This window comes from Esox lucius, chromosome 19 (genome assembly GCF_011004845.1).
Source record: "Esox lucius isolate fEsoLuc1 chromosome 19, fEsoLuc1.pri, whole genome shotgun sequence".
Classification (NCBI taxonomy): Eukaryota; Metazoa; Chordata; class Actinopteri; order Esociformes; family Esocidae; genus Esox; species Esox lucius.
In genome coordinates, this window is record NC_047587.1 from 17,431,243 (window position 1) to 17,458,180 (window position 26,938).

The window sequence follows — 26,938 nt, forward strand, 5'->3', positions numbered from 1 at the left end:
CTTGCCTTGCCAAAGCTTTGGTTGGTTTTATGTTTCTAGTGTAACACTTTTGGTTGTATTTCATGACACGGAATAGTACACTCCTCACAGGCTTTAAAGAACAATTTTGATCGTATGGTAAATTAGTTAACAAATATCCATGGTTGTGCACAAGCGTAGAGGTAAATGATGATAAGAGCAATCAGTATTTATTAGTCCCCTACCGGTAGGTGTATGTGCGCCAAGGAATGTTTGATGAATTACAATTTCTATGCACATTAACATTCTGTATTTGGTATACAGGTGCAATAAAAACGTTAGTGCGATATTGATAAATGAGGCCCCTGGGTCTCCAGAATTTCCTAGAACAGTTTGTCAAGTTGGCTTTTTAAGCTATTGGTTCAACTTGAGTAGTTCAGTGCCATGCCAGTGTTTAGGAAACGGGTTGAGAAGAACTGCGAAACCAGGAGACAGGGAAATGAAACAGAAAAATCATGATTACATGCTACTAGTCTAGTTTAAAGACACGATTAGATAAAGAGTACCTGATACACCATACATGAGAAGATAAGGAATATAATGAATTTACTGATGTCAACTGGTATGTCAGAAGGCCATTAATTCAGTTAAAACAACAACAAACAAAAAGCCTATCTGATGGGAGTCCAATGCAGAGCATCTGTTGCCTCAGGGTTCCTCCATGCATCACTCTCCCCTCAGCAATCTGTCTCCAGCTACATTATCTCCTTCCCACATAGGCCCAGCTACAGTAGCTTTCCTTTGTGCTGTTGAGAACACCCTCAGGCCCTCTCAACTCCATCCTTTATCAGGTCTCAACCCCTTTTTTCCTTTTCTCCATGTGTTAATACTTATTCAGTATTCTGATAACTACAATTCTGTTATGCAAGTTAAAGAGGCATGGAAGTTAACAGATTAACCAGTTTTCTTGTACAATTAAATAATTTGCTAAATCCTTGCTAGGCTCAATGGATTGAAATTATAAAAAGTTAAATCCACATACACTATACTCTGGAGTTTTTGATGAAATCACAGAACTTTCAACCACTCATTCCTAACACTAACTCATTGCTGTCCCCTTCAACAAGTTTGAGAAAATACAGATAGGTGACAAAAAACAGATAAAGGTTTTAAAGTTTTTTATAAGATAAATAAGCAGTTAAACACAAACCAAGTATAATATTGAACTTTATTCTGCCTCCCCCAGTCTGCATTTTTTTTCTTTTTTTACACACCACATCCAGTAAGAAATAAATACAGAGAACATAAAGAAATTAGTCCTTCATAGTTTATCTTAACAACAAATCACATAGAAAAGACAAATGACTTTGATACATACAGAGACATTAGGAAATAACAGGGAGACTTGGGGGTGTGGGGGGGGAGTGCCTCACCAGGGACAGTATCAGTGTCGTGTCATGGTCATTACAGACACAGGGAGGAATGGAGGAAAACAGGCAGAGAGAAACTGCAATGTGAAAGATTAAATGCTGCTGATGAAAAGTAAGGACGTCAACCATGTCCTCGGGTCCTTGCATACCAACGATGGTTCGGCATCAATACAGGTCTTGGCTACAGCACATACACTGTATGAGACCAGCCTGGTGCCGTAGCATTTTTCAGTGAAATGTTAGACTGTAGGGAACTGTGTTCTGATTTAATAAGAATGGAAACTTCACGGAAGTAGTGAGAGTGATGTATCAGAGAACAGCGGGGTGGACAAACAACAGAAAATGAACAGAAAAGAGTGTTTGATAGTAGAAGCATATAGTGAGAAATGGCAGAGATGCACTAATGGTATGTTGATATCGGCATCTTCTGCTACTGACACTAGCTGCTGATGTTCAGCCTCCATGCAACCAGAAGCAGATAAATCATCCCCACCAGAGTCAACACTACAGAGATGTTTTGGGATGAGAGATTTAAAAAAAGATATATTATCTAACCACTGTTGCCCCAGTACCCTGGCTGTGATGATCAGCCCAGGAGGGTTCCTGTTTGTTCAACTAAGGACATGCAAACATTGGGGCCCTCCAATCCTGGCGTTAAAAAACAAGGAGACAATGAAGTAGCCAAATTATCCAGAGACACTACCAAGACTCACTAATGATGATTAGCAGTTCAGTGCAATGAACAGACACCTCGTCCCTGATGCTGCCCTCTGGATCTCACTGCACCCTGGATCTCACTCTCTCACTACTCCTCTGGCATAACGTATCTTCACAGAAGTTTACCATATCAATATACATACCAATGTGTCATATGTTAAATGAGGTATTGTCATCATATGTCTACTGCATACAGTATAGTACACAACACCATTTTGTCCATTGATTGGTGAACAAACACAAAAGAACAGGAGCACAGGAACGGCCTTCGGAGCATTTAAATAAAAGCAAATTCCATTGTAGTCTACCACAGCCCACTTCTGGGGACATGATAGCTTTGTGAGGCCCACGTTACACATGTGAAAGTCTTCAAACCGTCTACAAGCAAGAGGCGGTGGGGGATAGGAAGGACCTAGGCTGTCACCCGATAGGGAGATAAGGACTGAACAAACAGTAGCTTGAAGATTGAAATGTCCTTAAAATCAGACCTGGGCACCAGCCTGGTTGGGACTGCAGGGTGACTGGTGACATACAGTATCTTACAGAGCCATAGCTTCATCTCTACTGCAGAAAGGAAGAAAGAACACATTCACACCCCGAGAACACAGTATAACGCTGCCTTCGTCAGGTCAATCTCAGTTAATAGAAAACAATGACTTTAATAATGGAGTTAATGGTTCTTTACTCCACCAACTGCAGGTAGATGGGCTTCTTTAGGAGAAAGAAAAATTCTCCAAATAAAGTCTCACAAATTGCTCTCCGATGCCATGTCTTTCCCAAGTGGTTGTCCGTATCATATTTACATTCAGTAGTTAGTCCAGGATGGTATTAAGAAACAAACGTAAAGTTTCATTAAAAAATGAACTTGAGATTACTACTGCAATGCAAAAAGTAGAAGACTACCATTATCTGCTCTGCGATAACCTTATTATCACAAACAAAAGAATCCCCAAGGTTTCTGGTTCTTTTATAGATGAATTAGACAGCAACTCTGTGTCTATGACAGCCATCTGCTGCCCCCTGCAGGTAGAGTCTAGTCATAGTGACGCTCTACTCTTTCAGGCAGAATTTACAGGTGTGTGTTTGTGTGTGTGTGTGTGTGTGTGTGTGTGTGTGTGTGTGTGTGTGCTGTATACACAGGTGTGACCAGGAATCACCGGCGTGGACACCCCCTCTGTGCACTGGGAGGCAGCTGTCCTATAGAACCGAGCAGGACCAGGCCTGGCTGGTGGGGTCTGGTGTGGAGGAGTGTGTCGCTAGCGCAGTCTGAGCCTGAAGGCTGAGATCTCCATGGGCTCCAGGCTGACAGAGGAGTCGTTGCCCAGAGGGGGGCTGGAGTACATCAAGGACAGAGACACAGGCTGCAGCAGTTGGAGGTCCAGGTTACGAAACAGAGACGACACGGTCAGCTGATGACAGGGACCGAGACAAAGAGAAACCGGATGAGAAAGATACATTCTCAGTCCTCATAACTTGCACATGATTATGTTTTCAAACTACTGCAGTGACTCAAACTGTGTGTGTGTGTGTAAAACATACTGTACTATCAGTTGTGCCTGTGGCGATCTATGTATGTGATTGAAGACTGCTGACCTGTCCCTCTGTAGTGGTACAGTTAAAGCCAGGGTTGATGGTCTCTAGCCCACAGTCAAGAGCCTTTCTATGCAGGATGAGGGCCGTGTAGGAAGACGGGGAGTTGGTGTCCTGCTACAAATCAGAAAACCCACAAAATGTTGGCATCGAGGACTCATACAACCATAAAACTAGGACATTTCCCGGAATATTTGTATGTTTTCCTTACCTGGTGCTGGATGCTGCGCAGGTTCAGCAAGTGGAAGTCACAGGGCACAGCTGCCTTGAGGGGGGCGAAGGTGTGCAGGGGAGGGATGCCGCGCTTCTTGGGCAGCACAGGCAGAGCCAGAACCTCGTGGTTGAGGATGGCCGAGGTCATGTGACTTAGCAGGGAAGGAAAGCTGATTGGTCCACTGTCCACCACCTAGGAGGCAGAGAGACAGGTCAAAAAACAGGTCATATCTGAATAAACGCTTCTAACCTAGCTTCAGAATACAACACAGAGCAGGGAAGACGTTGAAAACAACTGGCCGTGAGCGGAAAATGTTGATGACATAGCGATTAACAAACCAGCGCTTAGCAACCCTAACCAGACACATTTACCTTAATGAATTTCACCTTTGAAATGGTTTAGGCTATCTATATATGCTGACCAAATGTACAGACAAGCACCAACAGGAGTATAGCCTGGTCTGTAGAAAAGGTTAACACACCTAGCTATGCAGGAAAAAACATCAATCTGCATTTTCAGATATATTCTTTCGGGCCCCCCCCCCCCTTCTTTTGAGAATGGCAGACAATGAACACCCGGGAGGCAGTCATTTTTAATGCTACAATTAAGCCTATATTTACATCAAATATATGCAACAAATAGGTCACAACAATAGGTGTAAACAATTCCCACTGCCAGTGGCGTCTTCCCTCCTTCATGATCCTCCCTCCACCGATCCCCTCACAATGCAAGCCAGTCTGGGGATCATAAACGGGCTCCCTAATCGCCAGTGACATCTGTGAGTTGGCCCCTGACTGGTTACCAGGTTCAGCTTCGGTCTCTATCTCAGCGGACAAGACTTTGGATTGAAGCGACCTCCCAGTCTGGCTCGCTCCCTCATATAAGAGATTGATATCTTCTCCGGCCGATACCTACAGCCAATTAGACTCTCCGCATCCATCCCACACAGGTATCATGCGGTCTTTGATTGGCCAAATGCTGCTAGCTTGCACTGGTTGATTGGACCCTACTGTAATGGTATGGATATTATAAATATAATACTGTGTGTGTGTGTGTGAGAGAAAGTGGGTGCATTGCCATAAACAAAAGTGTTACTATTGCTGTTTTCTATCATTTAAGTATTGTGCTTGCTATAGAAGTGGCCAACTGTCTGTCTAGTGTAAGTTAGTTCTTCTTACCATTGATGTTGCCCATAGATGATTGATTATGTTAACTGAATGTTATTACGTAACATGTTTACTGCAACACTGCTGTTGTTTATTATGGCTGGCTTGAATGCCAGTTATCTCAAGTTACTATGTAGCACATGGTTATTCGATAAAAGTGATTTGGTCTTTGTTCGATTCATTATGTCCATTCTGTTTCTGTCCATTATCACCATGAACCTGATTCCGGCGTGTGGGCCAACTCTGAGGCTGCCTCAATTAAAAAGTCAAACACAAATGCAATGGCGTGTCAGAAATACTGTCATAGTAACCTCACGTTACAAAATGAGACAGGCACACAGCTAAGTTTAAATGAACCCCTGAAGGACCAAACTAAATGGAAGGCAAAAAAAACAGGGGGAAAATGCAACAGATAATTTCAAATAGCAATGTGAATATGATGAAATTCTTATGGAGGTGCAGTGATCATTTTCAGATGGACCTGAAAACAAGTGAACAGGCTGTGCCAAGAGTCCACGATAAATTTAGAATGTCATAAGTACTGAGCTATAAAGAAACAATGCTGGCCCTGCTCTCCTCTCACTTGACTTAGCCAGATATTTATCAAACGGTCAATTATTTGCATGTTAAGCATATTTCTAACTCCAGGATGGTTGCAATGCTGCTATGGAAGGCCTTTGAGCTATAGGGAAGACAGCTAAACTAGAAGGTAGGAACTACAGCTATAGCACATAATACCGACACACAGCCACTGCTGGGTAACTAGCCACCTCCCCTGTTGTCACAGCAACATTACCTCTTGAGCTCCGCCTCTCATGTCGAAAGGGATGAGAGAGTGAAATATGGAGGAGAGTCTGGCAAACAAGCCAACATGCTGAGTGCAATGGAATAACAGACATACAGACAGGCAGGCAAAGACAGACAGACAGGCAGACCAGAAAGAGAAATTAAGGAGCATGGTGACAAAAGTAGAATGAAGTGATGGGGTTAACAAATGCAGCACGAGAGATCAGACATTTTCACTCCTGACTAAAATATCTTCTGGCTTATCGACTACATAGGGTTCACTGTCTTTATATAGGGAAACCTATAAACAAAATCCAGGTTGATCCGGCCCCTTCCTTTAATGGGTTTTTAACTGACTGACCTTATTGCCGATGGACCTCCTCTCCAACAGGAAGCGGAACCGGTTGGCTGTCTTCTTGTTGTCCTTCAGGCCCTGGCCCAGACCACGGTTATCATCTTGCATGAGCCGCCGGTCCAGAATCACTTCCAGCTGGCCTGAGGGACGGCAAAGCAGAGACATACACAGAGTTCCATCATAAAAATAAAAAGACTCTAGATACACTGGACCCATCTGAGGACTTATCACATTAAAGAAGTCAAAAGGGTGGGGCTTCCTAATGCTTGGAGGTGATCAGCAAAAATCAGCAAAATACTTTTGAGTCACCTTCTGGAGTCTTCAAAGTTGATCTGTTTTACGATAACGGAAGGAAAGGAAACAGGAGTAGGCTGACATGTTCCAACACCCCCATCTCTTCCCAGATTACAATTATTATTTCACCCATTACCTACAGCCCTGCTCCCCGCCTTCTCTGATGACCATCTGAGCTTCCCAATACATTTCTCATGCAATTCAGCTTCAAACCACACTTTGTCCAGATTTTAATATTCTTAACAATACTGTCAGGCAAATTTATAATAACTGTCCAAATCAAAAATGTAAAGGCAAACTGTGGCCATTGATTTTTTTATTATTAATTTTTACACAGTACATAACCTGGAGTAAGGCTGGGTGATACGACCAAAAGAGGAGATGCTTAGTGTTGCTGACGTTTTCTGAAGTATTAAAACAACATGTCCCTACCGCTCTCCAGGCTGGTGACACCCAGGGCCTGGGCAGAGTGCAGGGTCAGGCGGTACTGGCTGTCCTGGATGTAGGCCTGACTGGGCATGGGATAAAAGTTGGCCTGTAGGGGGAGCTTCAGGAAGTGGCGCCTGGGTTGCATCTGCAAAGACATTACAGTATTATTGAGGTACATGTTACAGCCAAAGCCCAGATCACATGCAGTAGTGTGAAGTGTGTGTTGTGGTCTCACCTGGAATCCGTTCAGGTCTGTGTAGAATGTATCGTCACTCTGGATGTCAGTGACCAGCCGCATGGCCAGCTCCTTGTTTGACTGCTCTCTGATGTCCACCATGATGGTTACGTCCAGGGACAGACCGTCCGCCCCTGGTACGTTGTGAATGCGGACGGTCTGCTGAAAGTGCTGATAGAAAGCCACCACCTCAGAGAAGAGAGGTCCCTCCACCACACGTACCACTGGAGGCCCCTTCTGACTGTAGGGCTGAGAGATTAACAGGCACAGGGTTTGTTCATCATGTCCAAAGAGACACAGGGTTTGTTCATCATGTCCAACAGACACAGGATTTGTTCATCATGTCCAAAGAGACACAGGGTTTGTTCTTCATGTCCAACAGACACAGGGTCTGTTCATCATGTCCAACAGACACAGGGTTTTCCTGTCATTCCCAACACGTTCCATAGGAACGAATCCACCAATCATTAAGAAAATTGACAACTTCAAAATGGCACAAGGCCAAACCTCATTCTTATCTCTATGACTAAAATGTACAATCTGGCCCTCATATGATCATCATGATCAACTCATAAATAGTTTCCAATTGGCTCATTCATCCAATCACTGCCCCGCAGGCCAAAATAAGAAAGTATTTCTTTATAGTAGTGTTAGGGGGGGGTTGGCAGCTAGCTCACCTTAGCTTTACCATCAGGCAGGAAGAGGTACGCCCCACTCTTGTCCTTTGATGACCGAGTACCGTACGTCACAAACTGCATCTGAACCTTGACCTCCTGAGGGCTGTCTTTACGACGGATACTCTTATGTGACCAAGAAATACGGGAAGATGGAGAGAAAAACATATTTTACATACACTTCAACAAAATGACTGCTGATTATGAAGGTTTCTGGACTGACCTGAGCACATTTAAGCAGCACCAATCAGTCACCCTGTTAGTGATTAAGACTAGTGGCAGCCTATGTCTCAGTGTATTACATACAGGACAGAACCGGTCCTCTTCCCATCCACTAACCTCCAGCAAGCCAGTGGTGCCAGAAAAGCCCAGGGTGAGGGACTGTGTAGAGACGTAGAAGGGCAGCGGGTCGGCCGCCTGGGAGCGCAGGGGCAGGGGCTCCACGTTGTGGACGGTCAGCCCCCGATCAGACAGCCTCAGCAGGGTGTCAGAGCGCAGCGTCATGGGGCTGTCAGCAGAGTCGTAGAGGTGGAACACAGCCAGGCCCAGGGCAGGGAGACGCACCATGAAGGAGGCCTGCCACCGCCAGAGAGGAAACACAGAGCCCGCGGGTGGGGGGGGGACATAGTCATTGCCACATGCACGTTCACTGACGGAATGAGAGCCGCATCAAACGTCGTGCACACACCTGGAAGACCTCCGCACTCATCTGGGTGGCAGTGCTCCACTGGGCACTGAGCTGCACAGGGAGGGTCTGTCCGTCCTCTGTTAGCAGCCGAACCCTGGCGCTGTTCACCAACACGGTCACCACACACAGCCTGTCCTGCTCCACTGGGTTAAACAGCACAAGGTACCTGACAAGGAGTGACCGCGGCAAGATCAGTCCAAAACCCACTAACCGTTAGAGACTATACTGGGTCTGGGTTGAAGGGGGGGGGGGGGGGGGGGGGGGGGGGTTACCTGGGCCCCGACTGGTCCAGCTCAATGAGGGTGCGCTGGGGAAGGGAGTCTTGGGTGGCACGCCTGTCATCCTATAGCCACACACGGAAGATACATGTATGTTTGAGTCAGAGCAGCACAGGTTACATGTCACTAAAGACATACTATAACAGGGATGCATAGGTAGAGCTCCATATCTCCGTTTGGTTCCTCACTGTCTCTAGGAAGGGTTCTGTCTGGTAGAAGCGATACACATCTTTGTTCTTCATCACCAGGAAGTGGGCTGCGTTAATGATCACTCTCTTCAGGCCCTGCAGGGAGTGGAGTAACCTGCAGGGGAGAGAAAGGAACATTGGGTGCGTTTGATGTATAATTCAACTTTGAAGGCAAGTCAAAACTGACTGATCAGTCAGACACAATGGCAAATTAGCAAGTCAGAATTCAGATGGCATCATTAGCATTATCCACTAGCTTTTTAAATAGGCAGTGCAGTGAACTGGATTTTCATTGACGTTGAAATTACATTAAGATAATGCCCTTTTTGTGTAAGAGCTGTCACTCCAATTGTCATCAGAAAAAAACATTCTGCAAAATGTTTAGCATTCGTGTGTATTCTGAAAATTGCACACATCTTATAATTTCTGAAGCTACACAAAAAAAAGAAAAACGCTTCTGCCACCATTAAATACAAGACGCAGATGGCTTCAAAATATTTTGGGATTTTATAAAAAGTTAAAAACTAGGTAATACATTCCCATAGAAAGTTCCTCTATCAGCCACCGACCTGTTGCCATAGTCAATGACGACATTCTCCTTGGCAGTGCCTGCTATGGCGTCGTGGTGCTGGAAGAGGGCGACGGTGCGTCTGGCGTCTGTCAACAGGGTGTAGTCTGAGGTTGGGTAGCGTCCCTCCATGCCTGCATGACGAGCGTGGGCCACTGCCAGGCTAAACAGTATCTCTGCCCCCCTAGGGAGCACAGAGGAACAACACCACAGGAACACCTTAAGACCCAGGAACATTACAGGATCATTCCCGACCTGTAACAGTGTGCAGGATGTCCACATGACTAAGAATAACGTGCAAATTCTATTTGACAGTTTTCTGGTTCCACTTGGCCTTACCGGAGGTGAGACTCCAGTACCCGATCCAGGGTTTTGTAAAAGGGCCGCGAGGTGTAGTAGCCGCTCCAGTAGTGGTCCTCACGGTCTGCATACGCAAAGAAATCCCCGCTCAGCACCGGGTAGCCTGGGGGTCGGAAGCCCTGGGGCACACCACTGGCCTTATAAACTGCACTGAAGTAGTCAGTCAGGGTCCCAAACTGAGCCTGGAGACAAAGAGACAGACACAGGTGAGACAGAATATTTTACCATCACTACCAATTAAAAAACAATATTCAATTCAACTAAACAGAAAACTAAATAGAACCAGGGGGCTTGGTCTCTGACCTGTACATGCATCTCGGGGTGGGAGTTCATGTAGTCAAAGAGCTTCTGGTAGTTGAGGAACTGCTGGTCCCACTCCAGGGCCTTGTCATAGCGAAAGTCATCACCAAGAGGAACCAGAACCACCTTACTGCGGAACAGCTTGGACTTTTTACGGTACTGATCCAAAAGTAGGTGGGCCCTGGATTGGGGAGAGGGAGAATAACACCACAGTTTTGTCTTATGGCTTCCAGTATACAATTCCTAAATTAACATTTTCATTGAGGCATTAGAAATATATCTGGCTAATGAGCTTGATCAAAGCATACATATGAAGAAAGAAAAGTTTGCTAAAACTTTCGAAACGGCATACTTTAATTTGCTATAATTTACTTTGATTATCCAGATGCGGGAACATGTTTAAAAAGGCTTCTAGTGTCACTTTAAAACTTTTTAGACATTTGATTAAATTAAATATGCTAATCTGACAACTAATGTTCCTTAAAAAAATAAAAAAACATTCACTTAGAAGCACATACAGTGATGAAAAAGTATTTAGTCAGCCACCAATTGTGCAATTTCTCCCACGTAAAAAAGATGAGAGAGGCCTGTAATTTTCATCATAAGTACACTTCAACTATGAGAGACAAAATTAGAAAAAGAAATCCAGAAAATCACATTGTAGGATTTTTTATGAATTTATTGGTAAATGAAGGTGGAAAATAAGTATTTGGTCAATAACAAAAGTTCTTCTCAATACTTTGTTATATACCCTTTGTTGGCAATGACAGAGGTCAAACGTTTTCTGTAAGTCTTCACAAGGTTTTCACACACTGTTGCTGGTATTTTGGCCCATTCCTCCATGCAGATCTCCAATAGAGCAGTGATGTTTTGGGGCTGTTGCTGGGCAACACGGACTTTCAACTCTCTCCAAAGATTTTCTATGGGGTTGAGATCTGGTGATTGGCTAGGCCACTCCAGGACCTTGAAATGCTTCTTATGAAGCCACTCCTTCATTGCCCGGGCGGTGTGTTTGGGATCATTGTCATGCTGAAAGACCCAGCCACGTTTCATCTCCAATGCCCATGCTGATGGAAGGAGGTTTTCACTCAAAATCTCACGATACATGGCCCCATTCATTCTTTCCTTTACATGGATCAGCTGTCCTGGTCCCTTTGCAGAAAAACAGCCCCAAAGCATGATGTTTCCACCCCCATGCTTCACAATAGGTATGGTGTTCTTTGGATGCAACTCAGCATTCTTTCTCCTCCAAACACGACGAGTTGAGTTTTTACCAAACATTTATATTTTGGTTTCATCTAACCATATGACATTCTCCCAATCCTCTTCTGGACCATCCAAATGCTCTCTAGCAAACCTCAGACAGGCCTGGACATGTACTGGCTTAAGCAGGGGGACACGTCTGGTACTGCAGGATTTGAGTCCCTGGCAGCGTAGTGCGTTGCTGATGGTAGCCTTTGTTACTTTGGTCCCAGCTCTCTGCAGGTCATTCACTAGGTCCCCCCGTGTGGTTCTGGGATTTTTGCTCACCGTTCTTGTGATCATTTTGACCCCACGGGGTGAGATCTTGCGTGGAGCCCCAGATCAAGGGAGATTATCAGTGGTCTTGCATGTCTTCCATTTTCTTATAATTGCTCCCACAGTTGATTTCTTCACACCAAGCTGCTTACCAATTGCAGATTCAGTCTTCCCAGCCTGGTGCAGGTCTACAATTTTGTTTCTGGTGTCCTTTGACCGCTCTTTGGTCTTGGCCATAGTGGAGTTTGGAGTGTGACTGTTTGAGGTTGTGGACAGGTGTCTTTTACACTGATAACAAGTTCAAACAGGTGCCATTAATACAGGTAACAAGTGGAGGACAGAGGAGCCTCTTAAATAAGTTGTTAAAGTTCTGTGAGAGCCAGAAATGTTGCTTGTTTGTAGGTGACCAAATACTTATTTTACAGAGGAATTTACCAATAAATACATTAAAAAATCCTACAATGTGATCTTCTGGATTTTTTTTCTCATTTTGTCTCTCATAGTTGAAGTGTACCTATGATGAAAATTACAGGCCTCTTTCATCTTTTTAAGTGGGAGAACTTGCACAATCGGTGGCTGACTAAATACTTTTTTAAGGCCACAAGAAAAAAAACTTCAAATTAACATAAGATATCAGTACAAATTCAATTAAATGTATATGCTGAGAAAATGGAGGATAAAAAGAACACCTCGAATGAAAAAGAGTAATCAATAGCAGAACGACAGTGCCAGAGAGAGCAAGATGGATTTTCCATTAACCTCATGGCAATGTGTGCTTTGGAAAGCTCCATTAAGTGTTACTTGTTCTCTCCAAACAATACTAGTCCTTAACAATCCTTGTTTTCATTAGCAGGTTTGGGCACGCTCTCTGCTGGGCTCACCTCTCCGCCACATTAGCGTCCACTATGGCCCGTGGAGGAACCTTCCAGGGACAGTTCACACGGCCACCAGGGAGCCTTTTGAAGTCAAACTGGCAGCAGATCTTGGGGTCTGGACCACAGGTATGTGGCACGTCATAACTATAGAAAGGCATCATGTGGCAGAAGATGTCCGTGTTTGACGAAGTGTCTGGCAAAACAAACAAAAGCAAAGACATTTTTTATTATTTGTGTGAATTCAAAAGCTCTGTGTACACTGGTCACCAAAAAAATGTTGTGAAGCGAATAAAGTTGATCTCAACAAGGGCACATGTCAAGGTCTGGGTACATGAAACAGTAAGCAAACAATGCAGGAGAAATGGGGAGGAGTGAAGACCTGAGTGACTTTGACAAGGCCCATATTGTTAGGGCCAGACCACTGGCTCAGATCATATCTTGAATGACAAGGCTTGTGGGGTGCCCCTGGTTAGCAGTGGTGAGTACCTATCAACAGCGGCCCGAGCAGGGACAAACCACAAACCGGCAACAGGGTGTTGGGCGCCCAAAGGCTCATCGATGGTGCAAAGAAATGTATCCCGTCTGGTCCAAACCAACTGAAAGTCTGTTTAAATAATTTTTTTATGATAGTAATGGGAGTGTCACAACACTGCTGCGTATGGGGCTGCATAGCTGCAGACCGGTCAGAGTGCCCATGATGACCCAGTTCACTGTCGAAAGCGCCTACAATGGGCACGCGAGCGTCGGAACTGGACCTTGGAGCAGTGGAAGAAAAATCCTTTTTTTTTTTTTTTTTATATATGTCTTGGATGGCAGTGTACATTTACCTGGGGATGTGATGGCACCAGAATGCACTGTGTGAAGACGACAAGCTGGTGTAGGGAGTGTGATGCTCTAGGCAACGATCTGCTGGGATACCCTGGGTCTGGGAATTTATGTGGATTTCAATTTGACACATGACACCTACCTGAACAGACCAGGTTCACCCCTTCATGGCAATGGTATTCCATGATGGCAGTGGCCTCTTTCAGCAGGATAATGCGCCCTACCACACTGCACACATTGTTCGTATTATGATGAAGAGTTCAATCAATCAAATTTATTTATAAAGCCCTTTTTACAACAGCAGTTGTCACAAAGTGCTTTACAGAGACACCTGGCCTTAAACCCCAAGGAGCAAACAACAGTAGTGTTGAATTTCAGTGGCTAGGAAAAACTCCCTAAGAAGGCCTTATTTTAGGAAGAAACCTAGAGAGGACCCAGGCTCAGAGGGGTGACCAGTCCTCTTCTGGCTTTGCCGGGTGAGATATTAAGAGTCCAATTAGAATAATAAATAAATGTATCTGGGCTAAATTCAGAGTCTATTTGATTCTAGACCAGGTCAGAAATATGACCAGGTGGACAAGGACAGGGACAGCAACGGGCCCCCCAAACCAGGTACTCCACAGGTGTGGACCAGGACCTCATCTCCTCCTAAAATGTAAAACTGGAGGAGACTGAGAAAAGTTAGAAAGTGCATTCCTCATATCCCCCAGCACAATAATATAGCACCGTAACACCTTGGAACTGAGACGGGGGGGTCCGGCGACACTGTGGCCCTACCCGTGTTGCCCTGGGCTCCAAATGCCCCAGATCTTAATCTGCTTGAGCATCTGTGGGATGTGCTGGACAAACAAGTCTGATCCATGGCAGCTCCACCTCGCAGCTTACAGGTCTTGATGGACCTGCTGCTAACGTCTTGGAACCAGATACTACAGGACACCTTCGGGGTCTTGTAAAGTCTTGGCAGGTTGGTGCTGTTTAGGCAGCACACGGAGGACCAACAGGATATTAGGCAGGTGGTCATACTGTTTTGGCTCATCAATGCAAATACTAGTAAAAATAATATTTGATTATTTGATTTTATTCGGTTTGTTCATGGTAGGGTAGCGAGATGCCTTTGAATTCTACTAAATATTGTGTTTAGTCATGTTACCATTCAACCAGAGAGCAGCCTGCACACAGTCTGCAGACAGACAGGCAGCACTAATGCATATTTGATTGACAGTTCTGGTTGCCTAGTGACAAATGCTTGTCCCACTTCAGATCCACCATTTCTGTATAGACTATGGAAATACCGGCACGGTGGCAGTTCGAAACCACCTCCAAAGGTTTTGTGCCAGCATATCCCCTGGCAAATAACCAAGATTGAGCTCACAGGCACCCAACCTACCACAAGGATTCGCTAGGCATGACCAAACAAAGCAGCCCTATCTAAAATCCACTTGTCCACCCCAGGCAGAGCTAATCCAATTACACGCCACTCTCTGCTGCTATGTAGCAACCAAGATGCAACCTCGCCGCAATGACGCAGTAGCAAAGGGAGGCGGTGACAATGACGCAGTAGCAAAGGGAGGCGGTGACAATGACGCAGTAGCAAAGGGAGGCGGTGACAATGACGCAGTAGTAAAGGGAGGCGGTGACAATGACGCAGTAGTAAAGGGAGGCGGTGACAATGACGCAGTAGTAAAGGGAGGCGGTGACAATGACGCAGTAGTAGAGGGAGGCGGTGACAATGACGCAGTAGTAGAGGGAGGCGGTGACAATGACGCAGTAGTAGAGGGAGGCGGTGACAATGGCGCAGTAGTAGAGGGAGGCGGTGACAATGACGCAGTAGTAAAGGGAGGCGGTGACAATGACGCAGTAGTAAAGGGAGGCGGTGACAATGACGCAGTAGTAAAGGGAGGCGGTGACAATGACGCAGTAGTAAAGGGAGTGGGTAACAATAACGCAGTAGTGGGTGCACTACTTGAAAATCTGCATTCCAGAGAAATAACCAGAATAGGGTGAAAATAGATTAGATGGTTTTGTTGGCAGCCGGCAGGCCAAGTACTGACCCCAGGCCTGCCTCCACATGAACTCAAGGCTGCGGCTGGAGGAAAAGTGCTTCTTGATGGAGTAGTGGACCCTCTGGATAAGCATGCTGGTCAAGTTGGCCCTCTTCAAGAGGTAAGGCATGGTGGCACTATGACCAAAGGGGTCCACCGCCCAGCCAGACCGAGGCGTCACACCTACAGTAGGGCACAACAGCGGTATATGAGGAAAACATCATGGATACACAAAATGGTGCACTCTCTAGGTTATCCAAAGTCTTACTGGAACATGAAAACATGAAACCGCACATGATTTTACACAACATGCACAACGGTGTCATTGCATATGTATCCAAACCTCACAGAACATCTTTGAGATGTGCCTTACCCAAGTTCTTCTCAAGCCACTGATGGCCTTCTATGAGCTGGTCGATCATGGCGAAGTAATGAGAATTGGCCTCATCCGTCATTACCCATCCTCCGGTCACCATCTCCAGCTGCCCTCCTAGGATTAGCCTGAGAGAGAGAGAGAAATCAACACAGTAGAGGACTGTCAGGTAAAAAAAATACAATACTTATTCTGATCCAGAGTATGTAAGCAGAGTGGAGTTGGAGTGGACCCAGAAACAAAATGTTTAGAATTAGGCTGGAGTGCAGCATGAATAAAAAAACATTTTCTTCGGTGTTGGCCTTCTCTCCCACTTCTCCTTTTGGGAAAATTATAATTATCTAATTTATTTTATTTACCTATTATTATTAATTATAATTAAATAATATTATTATTATTAAGGAATAGATGCATAAACCAATGATAAGCACATGTGGATTTTAGAATATACACAGAAGGCCAAGACTAAGTTACGCATTGTTGCTGATACAGTTTGATTTAGCTATTGTGCCTGTTTCCTTAACATCATCAAGACAGTCTCTCATATTTCTACCCAAGGGAGGACTGACTCCCCCAAATATTATGCTTGCAGCTCTACCCTCAAAAAGGGAGTTAGAGGAGCAAATTCCTTTTTTTACAGTATATGTCTGGTGCATTTTTTTGTTTTTAACATATGCCAGGTTGACAAAGTGAAAGTAATGTAAAAGTAAAAAGAAAATAACTAATTACAAAAATATGGGATGCTGTGTAAAATATAAAGAAAAACAGAATGCAATGATGTGCAAATCATTTAAAACCTATATTCAATAGAAAATGGTACAAGACAACATACCAAATGTTGAAACTGAGATATTTTTGCTTACTTTGAAGTTGATGCCAGCAACACATTTAATAAAATTGGGACAGCAGAAAACTCAAGTCTACAAAAGGAAACTAAAGGAAAAATTGTGTAACGCTAAAGAAGAAACCTGGAGGAACACAACTAATTAGGTTAATTGGCATCAAATCAGTAACATGATTGGGTATCAAAAAACATCCCAGAGAGGATAAGCCATTCTGAAGTGAGGATGGTGAGGGGTTCACCACCCCACGAAAAACTGTGCAGGCAAATAGTGCAACAATTTAAGAATAACATTTCTCAATGTAAATTTGCAAAGAGTTTGGGGATCTACGGTACCTAATATCAATAAAAGATTCAGATAATCCAGAGAAATCTCTGTACGCAAGGGACAAGGCCAAAAACCAATATTGTATGGCTGTGATCTTTGGGGCTTCAGGCAGCACTGTATTAAAAACAGACACGATTCTGTAGTGGAAATCACTGCATGGGCTCCGTAACACTTCCGAAAACCAATGTCTGTGAACACAGTTTGTTCACAGACAGTTAAAACTCTACCATGCAAAGAAAAAAAATAACTCATATAAACATACAATTAAACAAGATCCAGAAATGCTGCCACCTTTTCTGGACAAGAGCACATTTTTGATTGACTGAGGCGAAGTGGAAAACTGTCTCCATACTTGCGCATGGCCTCCTGCTTGTGCGTGTCACTGCTCTCCCACCACTTGGCGAAGTAGGAGATCTCCGACCAGATAAATTTCCTGCGTGGGTCCTCAGTCAACTTCACCAGCATGTTGTTGAGGATGTGCTGCGTCTGGTCTGTGTAGTATTTATCAAATGTCTTGACCCAACCTGCCGGGACAGGAGACAGTTCAGATGGTAGGCTTAAGCTAAGTGCCTTATTAAATTATTGATGCAAATTTGCCTTTGTTCAAAGGTATGTCAATAGAGGTGTGTAACTAGGTAAAAAGTCAGCTGATTTAGTCTAATAAACCCAGGGATTATACAATGGCAAGTGGAGCACTGTGAGGTCAGTGGTACACTACCGTACCAGACATAAATCCAGCTAGAAAAAATTCAAAGTGGCTGCGGTTCTATCTTCTCTCTGACTTGGCGCTGTGGATCTAATGCACTGCGCATGCATGGATCATTTTCCGTGAATGTGTGGTCTTTCCAACCCTTCTCTTTTCCTTTTCCATCCCTTAACTTCTCTTTTTCTTTTTTCTTCTTAACTCACAATTTTATCAATGTGATGTAACCTACATTGTGACATTTCAGAACAGTACAAATATAAAAACAATCTGTACAAATTTGAAAGAATATTCAGAAAATAAATAGAAAGTCTGTTACTCATTCCAAAAAAAAAGGGAAAAAAGAAAGGCTGTCAATAGTGGTTTAATGTTCTTTTCACATTGCAAACATTGGCTAAGAAAGCAGACAGATCGGACCATGAAAATGGAACTTGGACCGCTGTCAAACTCTGATTACCAGTAGCTATTGAGTGGTTGCCCAAGTGGAACTTGAATTTCAACCATGTGTGGTCTATCAATATCATGTGGTAGCCTAACCTACTTGCTTGATCTTTGTAAACCTTGGAAAAGGATGGGGCAGACATAGTACGATCGTTGGTGCCAGATGTGACGGTTCCAATATCTCAGATACAGGCACTTTCCAGGGCCTTTCACATACAGTACAACAGTGTCTAGGGTGTACAGAGAATGGCATGACAAACAAATACAGCTTGTTTATGTTCGCTATAAAAGGAGAATCGCAAGAATCGGGCCATAAACTGGCAAACATGCGGTCCACAAACTGGCAAATAATTGCATCGTACAGTGGTGTGCCAAACAAAATCTCAGAACTTGCTGTCATTAATGTACTATTGCATTTTTGGACCACACCAGTTAACACTGCTAAATGCCAAAAACCAGTAGGCACAAAAAACATCAATGCTGGACAATTAAGAGGTGTTGCTTGGACAGAGAATACCTGGTTCAGTTTGAGTGGCCTGCACCCTCCAGACTCATAACTGACCAAAGACATTTAAAGTAGGAGCGGCTAGCGCTGAAGCTAAATATAAATAATATGCTGTATAACTCGTAAAGTGAGGAGTAGCCTGAGCAATAATAGTAATTTATGCAACTCAGGGATCTCCCCCAAGGAAAGTAACATCAGAGCTTATTAAAAGGCATACTAAAATAACTGCCTATGAGATCACAGCATATCTAACTGATGAGATACACAATTTACATTATTTGCCAAATCATGAAATAGTCCAAACACGATGAATAGCAAAACGGCTTAATATAAGTAGGGAAAGTTGCTCCAAACGCCTCGAATAATTCAGGCTGTTCTGGAGGCTGTAGGGTTTAGGAGGCTTTACATGAGTGTACCTAATAACTGGCCAATGTGTTAAAGATTTTCTTTGAGATTTCTATGAGCATCGTTCGGTAAGGTTTTTTGGTGAATTCATTGGCACAACCTGTCATTACCAGTGGTCTGGAATTTTCACAATTTGTTGATGATAGGTCAGATAGTGGAACTATGTACTTCAGATAAGACCAAGCACATGTTACCACACACCCATTTGATAAGACCAAACCAGACTACGTTTCTAGTCTTAACAGACCTCCTGGACTCTCCCAAGTTACTCTCTAACAATGTTTATAATCATTTGCACCTGTTCTGATGCACCAGATTCAGATTTTAACAACTTTATGTGATGGTAAAGGTGTTGGTGTTCTAACCTTTTACATTTCTGTTTATTTTAATTACATGTTATGTTTCAAAGTAACACATTCTTTGGTTACAATTAATCAGTGAATATGGTTGGAATTTTGCTCAAAGGTGTTCAAATGTAAAAAAATAAATAAAAATGATTACACAACTTTAATATAATTTGTGTACCTTTTCACATGGACATTAAAAAACATGCCCATAACCCAATCTACACAGAGCCAAAAGACAATGGGCAGAGCTCATGTACAGTTGGTCATCATTTTAAAAGGGTGTGCTTGTACAAAAAAATTATTAAATAAGAAACATGTCATTTTCATGCACACTGTGTGCATCTTATATGCTTGCAAGTAAGGGAACTTAATTTAAATGTCTAATATATAAAATAAATCAAGTAGAATTTCAACTATATTCACCACATTGTTTAAGGTTTTTTAATTCTATATATGATCTGGATCCGTTGATTCCAATCGCAAAGCCAAATGAGGCAGGGAGGAAAAGAGCAAAGGACCTCTTAGGATTGGGAAACTGTCAAGTCCAACTTGACTTTAATAAACATTACAAGAAATAAATGCTCAGGTCCATGATTACTCTTTTTATTTGCCAAGCCCAGTCTTAAGTTGCAAAATGTTTGACTTGAGTTATGTGGCTCAATTCCACACCTCTAGTTAACGAAACAAGAGTAGCCCTAGTGACAGTGTGAAAGGACAGAGAATACTGAAAGACGCCTTTTATTAGCATTGTCTACAATTTTGGTTCTGAGCCAGTCGTTTTGTTGAACAAACATCACTTCACCTGCTGTCTTGTTACATCTTAACAGCTCTGGCCTTTTAGGAGAACATCCCAGAACAAAGAGACTGTTGTTTGGATTCACTTAGTGCCAGCAGTCTATCAGTGCTCGTCACAAATCCAGAAACAAGCTGATAACATTTACTCAGTGACACCTTGTTAATGAGCCGAGTCTACAGTGTATAATAATTAAATCGGAATAATTTGTTCATTTCTGTTTTTGAGACCTGTACTTGCAGGCTTCTGCCATGGTCAACAACTCCATAACTATGAACCTGGTTAATAGTCAAATCTCATGCATAAAAAGCCATTCTAATCTAACAAGAGTCACAATTTTGGAATTCAAATTTTATTAGATCACTATTTGTCAATCCTATCATATGCGTAGTATCGTTTTTTCAAGAATAAAGGTTTTTTTTGCAGTGAAAATGGGCTGATTTGATATGGATTCAATTACATTTTAGAAAAAAATCTATTATATAGTGCCAACTAGTACGACGAAGCCAGTGAAGTTGAATATAATGAGTCTCCAGGGGCCGCCGTTACTTCTCCTGGAAGATTTCGGTTCTGGAGGAATTTGAGGGAACATTGCTTACTACTACCGGGCCTTGTTCTGAAAGAGACACTTGTTTTATTATCCACTTGAACAAGCCTGTGTAGAGGCATGTCTCACCTGGGTCGTTGTGAGAGTGAGGGACAACAAACACCTGTAGAGGCTCACTGTCCCACTCCCCAGGCTCATAGGTGATCTCAAAGCCCTGCTTCCAAACACCCCCGTCCACATTGTCAAACTTCAGCAAGGAGTATATGTCCAGCATCTGCACCACAAGAGAGCAAAGGCAGAAAAACTTACATCGGCTTCTGCTTAAAAGAAAAGCACATGAATACATGAATACATTGGGGGATTAGGGAGAAGGGAACAGGCAAATCACATGACATCTGCAAATCCTGCATCTAACACCGGCCACAGAGTCATGAGACAGGCTGAACAATTACACACAGGTGTGGTCTATTTGCTGGCCATGACAACAGGAGGCTTCGACCCAGACCAGGCTCACCTGCAGGTCGGTCTGGCCACGGTGGCCCTGGGCGAACTGGCAGTCCTGGGGCTTGACAGACAGAAAGGTGGGGCGTCCATCGAAGGGCAAGACCCAGGAGCCATTGGCACTGCGGAAGGGTAGTTGTCCACTGGGGGACACAGCACCAGTGTCCGTCAGCTCTAGAACAGAGTCCTTGATGTGGCTGATGATCTGGTGGTTCTCCTCAAGCAGCTGCTCCAGCTGTTCTATGCGGTTCTGCAGAACAGAGATCTGGCTCTAGAATGCAGGAGGAAAAGGACCCCAGGGGAAAAAGTGGATGAACGTCACAGGGGATGCTAAAAAGGACTAGCTAGCCTATATGGATGGATGGGTACACAGATGTCTTCCCCACTGGTGTTGTGAACATGCAGGTCCTTGTTAACTAAAGCAAATAGGTAACAATGAACAAACAAAAGAAAACAAAAACCATTTCGTAATTACATTCAAGACAGCTCCACTAAAAAATACTCCAAGAACAAGTTAGGCCAACACGACTAAACTCCTGCCTGAAACAATCCCATTCAGGCTTTATTTTACACACTGCTGCTGGAGCAGGTCTGTAAACATAATCAATCACAAAGCATTTCTGCTGCCAAACAGTTCAGGTGTGAGGGCTGAGCCTCTCCACAACAAGTTGTGGTTATTAAAATACTGACTGCCCCTTGTTACAGAACAAAATCAATTACGGATAAATTAAGAGATTTATTCAAACACGTTTACATCTCACCAATTTGGCCCAAGAGAACTCTATGTTTGTTAACTACAGATTTGATGAAGCTCTTTATCAAAGGAAAAGTGTTCGCAAAACTTGCATCTAAAAGTATTTCCTGTGGCTTGTAACAGCACAATGGGATGTATCACAACATGGTATTGACTGCAGCCCAGGATTTGGAGAATAACAAGCAAACAAACAAACAAAGGGTGCTATGCCTATATATACACATTCTCTTACCCTTGGGAAGTTCCCACCACCGTTCTGTCGCCTTGCAGGGTCATGTTGGACCCGGTCCAACATCAGGTACAGGGAGAACACAGCCACACAGAATATCGCTCCTCCACATACAGTCACCTGCTTCTTCAGCTTCATGGTTTAGCCCAGAGAAAAGCCTTTCGGGAGGAAAAAACCACCTCGACTACTCCAAAAACTGAGGAAACAAGTCCTTGGTGAGGAAACCCGAGTGGAAGGTAGTCCTTGGCGAGTGCAAAAAGTGCCTGAGATCGAACGGCTAGAGCAATGTCAGCAAAGGTTTTCTTCCACCTCTGCCTGTTCATTCACCCGAACGGTCAGGGGTAGTGCGGGTGGCAGGGGGGGGGGGGTGTTGGGGAGTTGAGGGAAACTGGGTACTTAATCAGCAGTAGCTGGCAAGCAGTTTGTCAGCTCCGGCCAACCCACAGCCACCGCCAGGCTCCTTCAAAGTGGCCCTTGTGCTCAACCATCAAAACCTTTGAGATTGCAGAAGAGAAAAAAAACACACTAGAACAAGATCTAAACAGCAGGGACTCAAACAGGGATCCTACTGTCTCTGCAGCATGGTGTTTTCATGTATGTATGTGATCCTTCAGTCCAGTCCAACTTGCAGGGCTGCATCTAATTCTTCAGCACAGCCAGAGTCCCCTTTCGCTCAGTTGGCCGCCAGGGCAAAGCCATAACAGTAAGCACAGGGCTGCAGCAATGAAGGGAAGACACAGGATTGAATGAGACAGGGACTTGGCTACAGGTATAAGCAGCTCTTCAGATGGCCTTTTTCTACTTGGATGTGACTAATGTCAGCGCAAAGCTCTATGTGACTAACTTATAACAAACAAAAAGCAACTAAAAAAAAATATGTTGTTGGTAAATGTCAAAATTACATCCTACATTCCATTTCAGAAGCTAAAATATTTTGGGGAAATCTCCAATCAATGTGTTTTGAGGGAGAAAAGTATGAAATTGTGTGACAAAAATGTATTTACAGTAATAGATAACAGGTTGTAAGCACATTTGCAGGAGAAATGTGGACAAGTAGCAAAACAACCAAAATTGAGCCCAGTGGCCTAGATGCAGGAGCACTAGCTAGCTAAGAAAAACAGGTGTTCCTCCTACACTGTGTGTGTGCAAATCCTTTATGATCTTAATCCTATCAACTCACAGGATGTCAGTGACTTAGCCTTGCCACAGGGATTTGGGATGATAAAACCCAACACTTATACTTGCATAGGCTGCTGCAAAACAACTAAATTGGTACCAATTCAAAAAATATTTATTGGGCCATCTGTGCATGCTGATGACTCACTCTCTTAGAATGGATATTACAGACTACACAGTGATATTAGCAAAGTAACATATAATGCTTTCAATATAAATTAGCATTTAATCTTTAATAAAAATAAGTTGCAAGTTTCACATCCTTTGCTATCCTTCACTACATGAGGGTATCAGAATCCAAAGACTATATTTGTGTATATCCTATACATGAGCTTATAAAGAAATAAGGACACTGACTGCTAATAACCATTCATCAACACTGAGAGAATGAAAACCAATGTTTTTGACTGAATATACCAGTTTGCGGAAACTGAGTCAGGCACCTCTAAACAGCATCAGCAATCAATGACGTGGAATAAAGCTCAATAAATCACTACAATTTCGCTGTGTGAGCTAACGTGAGATGAGACAATAAGCTTTGAAGCAAGAAAGTATCAAACACATTTTCGAGATCTAGCAAACGAATTTACTGGCAACTGAAATCAGCTAGATAGTTTAGTCCAAAGTGAATCAATGTAATATAACTATTTAGTAGCTACAGTTCAATCAATGACAAGTTGACATTTCGGTCAGTATAGCGTAAGTATTGTAACGTTACCATCACTGGTTACCATAACAACAGCATTTTAACACCCTAACTAGCAAGTAAAACTAACTTATTGATGCATTAGGTAGTAGTACAGTACTGTAAGCTTGCTATTTTCTATTCGGCGAGCATTTGGCTTTACAATCGACTAGCCTCGGATTATGGAACAAACTATATTCTGCCGGCTACGTCTGTGACTGAAGATATCAATCGGTTAAGGTGGATGCACAAAAACAGATAGCTAGCATCATTAGCCTAGTTAGCATTAGCATGCCTAGTTAGATAAGACGAGTTAACGAAATTTTAAAAAAATCTGGAATTTACATTATTTGAACGATAACCTACCAGTCAGAGTCAAATCATCCCGAATAGTATTTTTTGGGATCAGAATTGAGTAATAGATAAACGTTATGATGCCCATGGACGGTTATTCGTACCGAACGGGTCTGTCTGTATCGCTGTCAGCCTTGGATTAACCTAACGCGTAACGTTTGCAGGCGTAAAAGAAATCCAGGAAACCCTGGATGTATCACCCGAGAGCGCTAGCTAGCTAGCATAGAGAACTGCAACGCTTTTTGGGACGTAACGCTAGCTACAATAGAGATGGATATAAATAATATATGTCGTGTATCCCTGCCATTGTAGCAAAGATTACAGAGTATGAAGATATGCAAAAACTGCATAGGGTCGCAAACTAGATAGCACAAACCATGCGCAGAAACATTGGGTCAAACAATCAGATCTCGCGGAACTGCGCACGTGCAGACCGTAGAATCAAAGGTACTCGAACAAAAATGAAAACATGTCATGACACTTTTAGTTAATTATTGCATTGGCTGTAATCTAGGTTGTGATTAGATATATATTTTATCTTATTTTCATTATCAAATCATGGTGTTGCACTCTCTTATCATCATCTCCTTTTCCTTGTTTAGGGTTTATACCGCCGTCTACTGTATTGGAGTGAGAGGCTGGTCTCTATGGGCCGGTTTCACAGACACGGATTAAGTTTAGCCCAGGACAAAAAAAAAGCTCAATTGAGTTTTCTATTGAAGTTGATTTATTAGTCCTAGACTAGGCTTAATTCATGTCTGTGAAACCGGCCCTATATCATCTATATTCAATTATCTATACCTGCATTTGTATTTAAGAAACTAAGTGCTACAGAGCATTTTTATTTTATTTTTTCCATTTACATATTAGTCATTTGGCAGATGGTTGTATAAAAAGTGATTTGCTACAGCATTTATAGGAACTATGTAGAAATACATATACTGTTTCTATTACCAATCACACAGAACAATTTAACCATGTTTGTTTTAATCTCATCCTAGCCAACACAACCTCCTCCTTGCTGTTCCCATTTTAAAGAGGATATTCCCAATTTGCTCCCGCCTTGTGGAAATTAGCTGAATTACAGCGACAGTGCATACACTCTTCCTCCTATTCGTGTTTTTCATTTTGGTTTATCAGCTTTCAAGCGTTACAACAATATTTTTTATACTTAAAAAATACAATACTTTCCTGCTGTATTCAGTGCTTGATTTCTCACTTGTTTAGAATTTCATCCACAAGTAAATTACAGACTGGTTTTGCTTGTCCCGTCTACAGCTGTTCGTACAAAAGTACAGACGGCTAACTGTACATTCGACCAGGGTGGGTCAATAATGCAATTGTTTGGTGAAGGAGAAGACATTCTTCATGGTCAAAGCGAAGTTGAGTGCTAATATACCCGTTGGTTTTATAGGTGGTCAGTGTAGCCAGTATAACACAATCTTGTGACAAATGTACCGGTAATAATATACACGTTTTCCCAATGTCAGGTAAACCATTCCTACTGTTTACATGACCCACCATTGACAGCATATGTTGCTGTGGAGAAGGCTGGATTGGTGCGACTTTCTCCTGTATTACCTTTGTTAATAATTTAGGTAACGCTATATGTTTAACAAGAGAGGTTTAGCTAGCCTCACTAACGTTAGCTAGGCCATTGGAGTTGGTTGCATTGGTGCGGACGAAAACAGACCTTGTCATTTATTACAATGATAACATGTAGATATGATTGCAAATACAATATATATGCGGTTAGCGCTTCCAATGGAACTCCAGCGATCTGGCATTTAGTATGATAAGTATAACTAATAAAAGTTGTCGATAGTGGGCAATGGAAGAATACTTAATTTTGGCCACCAAGTGGGTGTTCAATTACAATGCAAAACATCAACATAATGCCCCTTTAAATGAGAAATTGTTCAGTTCAGCGCTCTAGCGTCTACAAGGAGAATATCAGAAACAATGCATTTATGACTCTAAATAGCATTAGCAGCTAACAAAATAGCAACTAGCTAGCTTGGCAATCAAGCTAATAGCCATAGCCTATCCTACCTTGGTATAACTGACCAAGCGAAAGCTCTTTTGTGTAAAAGCTCCTTGTTTACAGGCTCAGGACAGGGAGAATTAGGAGCTAACTAGATAATAACTTGCTAGCTTGGCATTCTAGTTAACGTGTAGTTTGGAATTTACATTTGTATACTATAGCCTATCTGCCAGTGGTTTAACCAATCAAACGAAACATTTTTTGGGAAGATGCCAACAATAACTAACTTTTTGGGAAGTACTCCATTTGAAACAGCAATATTTCCCCAATACCATTTATAAAATCATTAGCAATGAACTGCTTTTGTATGTTGGAAATCTTACAATTAGCTTCTTTAAGACATTATTTCTCAAAAACGGATTTTCTTATAAAAATCTATGTACCTCACCCCTCCCTATTTATACTTGTATATCAACTATGTT

At 42.9% G+C, this 26,938-nt stretch overlaps 1 protein-coding gene across 6 annotated transcripts; it reads right to left on the minus strand.

The window, feature by feature from the left end:
- Positions 1–1,167: 1,167 nt before the first annotated feature.
- man2a2 (mannosidase, alpha, class 2A, member 2) lies at positions 1,168–26,541 on the minus strand. 6 transcript variants are annotated; one of them, XM_034288264.1, is made up of 23 exons: positions 26,525–26,541; positions 22,261–22,972; positions 21,288–21,545; positions 20,903–21,047; positions 17,385–17,556; positions 15,864–15,991; positions 15,500–15,673; positions 12,630–12,816; positions 10,234–10,411; positions 9,910–10,112; positions 9,572–9,754; positions 9,003–9,117; positions 8,809–8,879; positions 8,537–8,702; positions 8,188–8,424; positions 7,852–7,974; positions 7,175–7,423; positions 6,943–7,084; positions 6,223–6,356; positions 5,872–5,949; positions 3,907–4,101; positions 3,699–3,812; positions 1,168–3,514 (listed from the first exon to the last, which is right to left on the minus strand). In XM_034288264.1, the coding sequence occupies exons 2-23, from the start codon at positions 22,393–22,395 to the stop codon at positions 3,362–3,364; spliced, it is 3,540 nt and encodes a 1,179-aa protein (XP_034144155.1). In that variant the 5' UTR covers positions 22,396–22,972; positions 26,525–26,541; the 3' UTR covers positions 1,168–3,361. The 6 variants fall into 6 exon arrangements, with proteins under 6 accessions (XP_034144155.1, XP_034144154.1, XP_034144156.1 ...); XM_034288263.1 differs by lacking the exon at positions 26,525–26,541 and adding an exon at positions 24,577–24,844; XM_034288265.1 differs by lacking the exon at positions 26,525–26,541 and adding an exon at positions 24,485–24,844 and having other exon boundaries at positions 21,288–21,524.
- Between the last annotated feature and the right edge of the window lie 397 nt (positions 26,542–26,938).

What these genes read in the sequence shown, in the direction of transcription:
- man2a2 (XM_034288264.1), bottom strand. Translation starts at nt 22,395, where the DNA reads ATGAAGCTGAAGAAGCAGGTGACTGTATGTGGAGGAGCGATATTCTGT. An exon ending in TGCCTGATGGTAAAGCTAAG is followed by an intron (nt 7,424 to 7,851) that starts GTGAGCTAGCTG and finishes TTAATCTCTCAG; the next exon opens with CCCTACAGTCAGAAGGGGCC. An exon ending in TGCGCAGCATCCAGCACCAG is followed by an intron (nt 3,813 to 3,906) that starts GTAAGGAAAACA and finishes TCTGATTTGTAG; the next exon opens with CAGGACACCAACTCCCCGTC.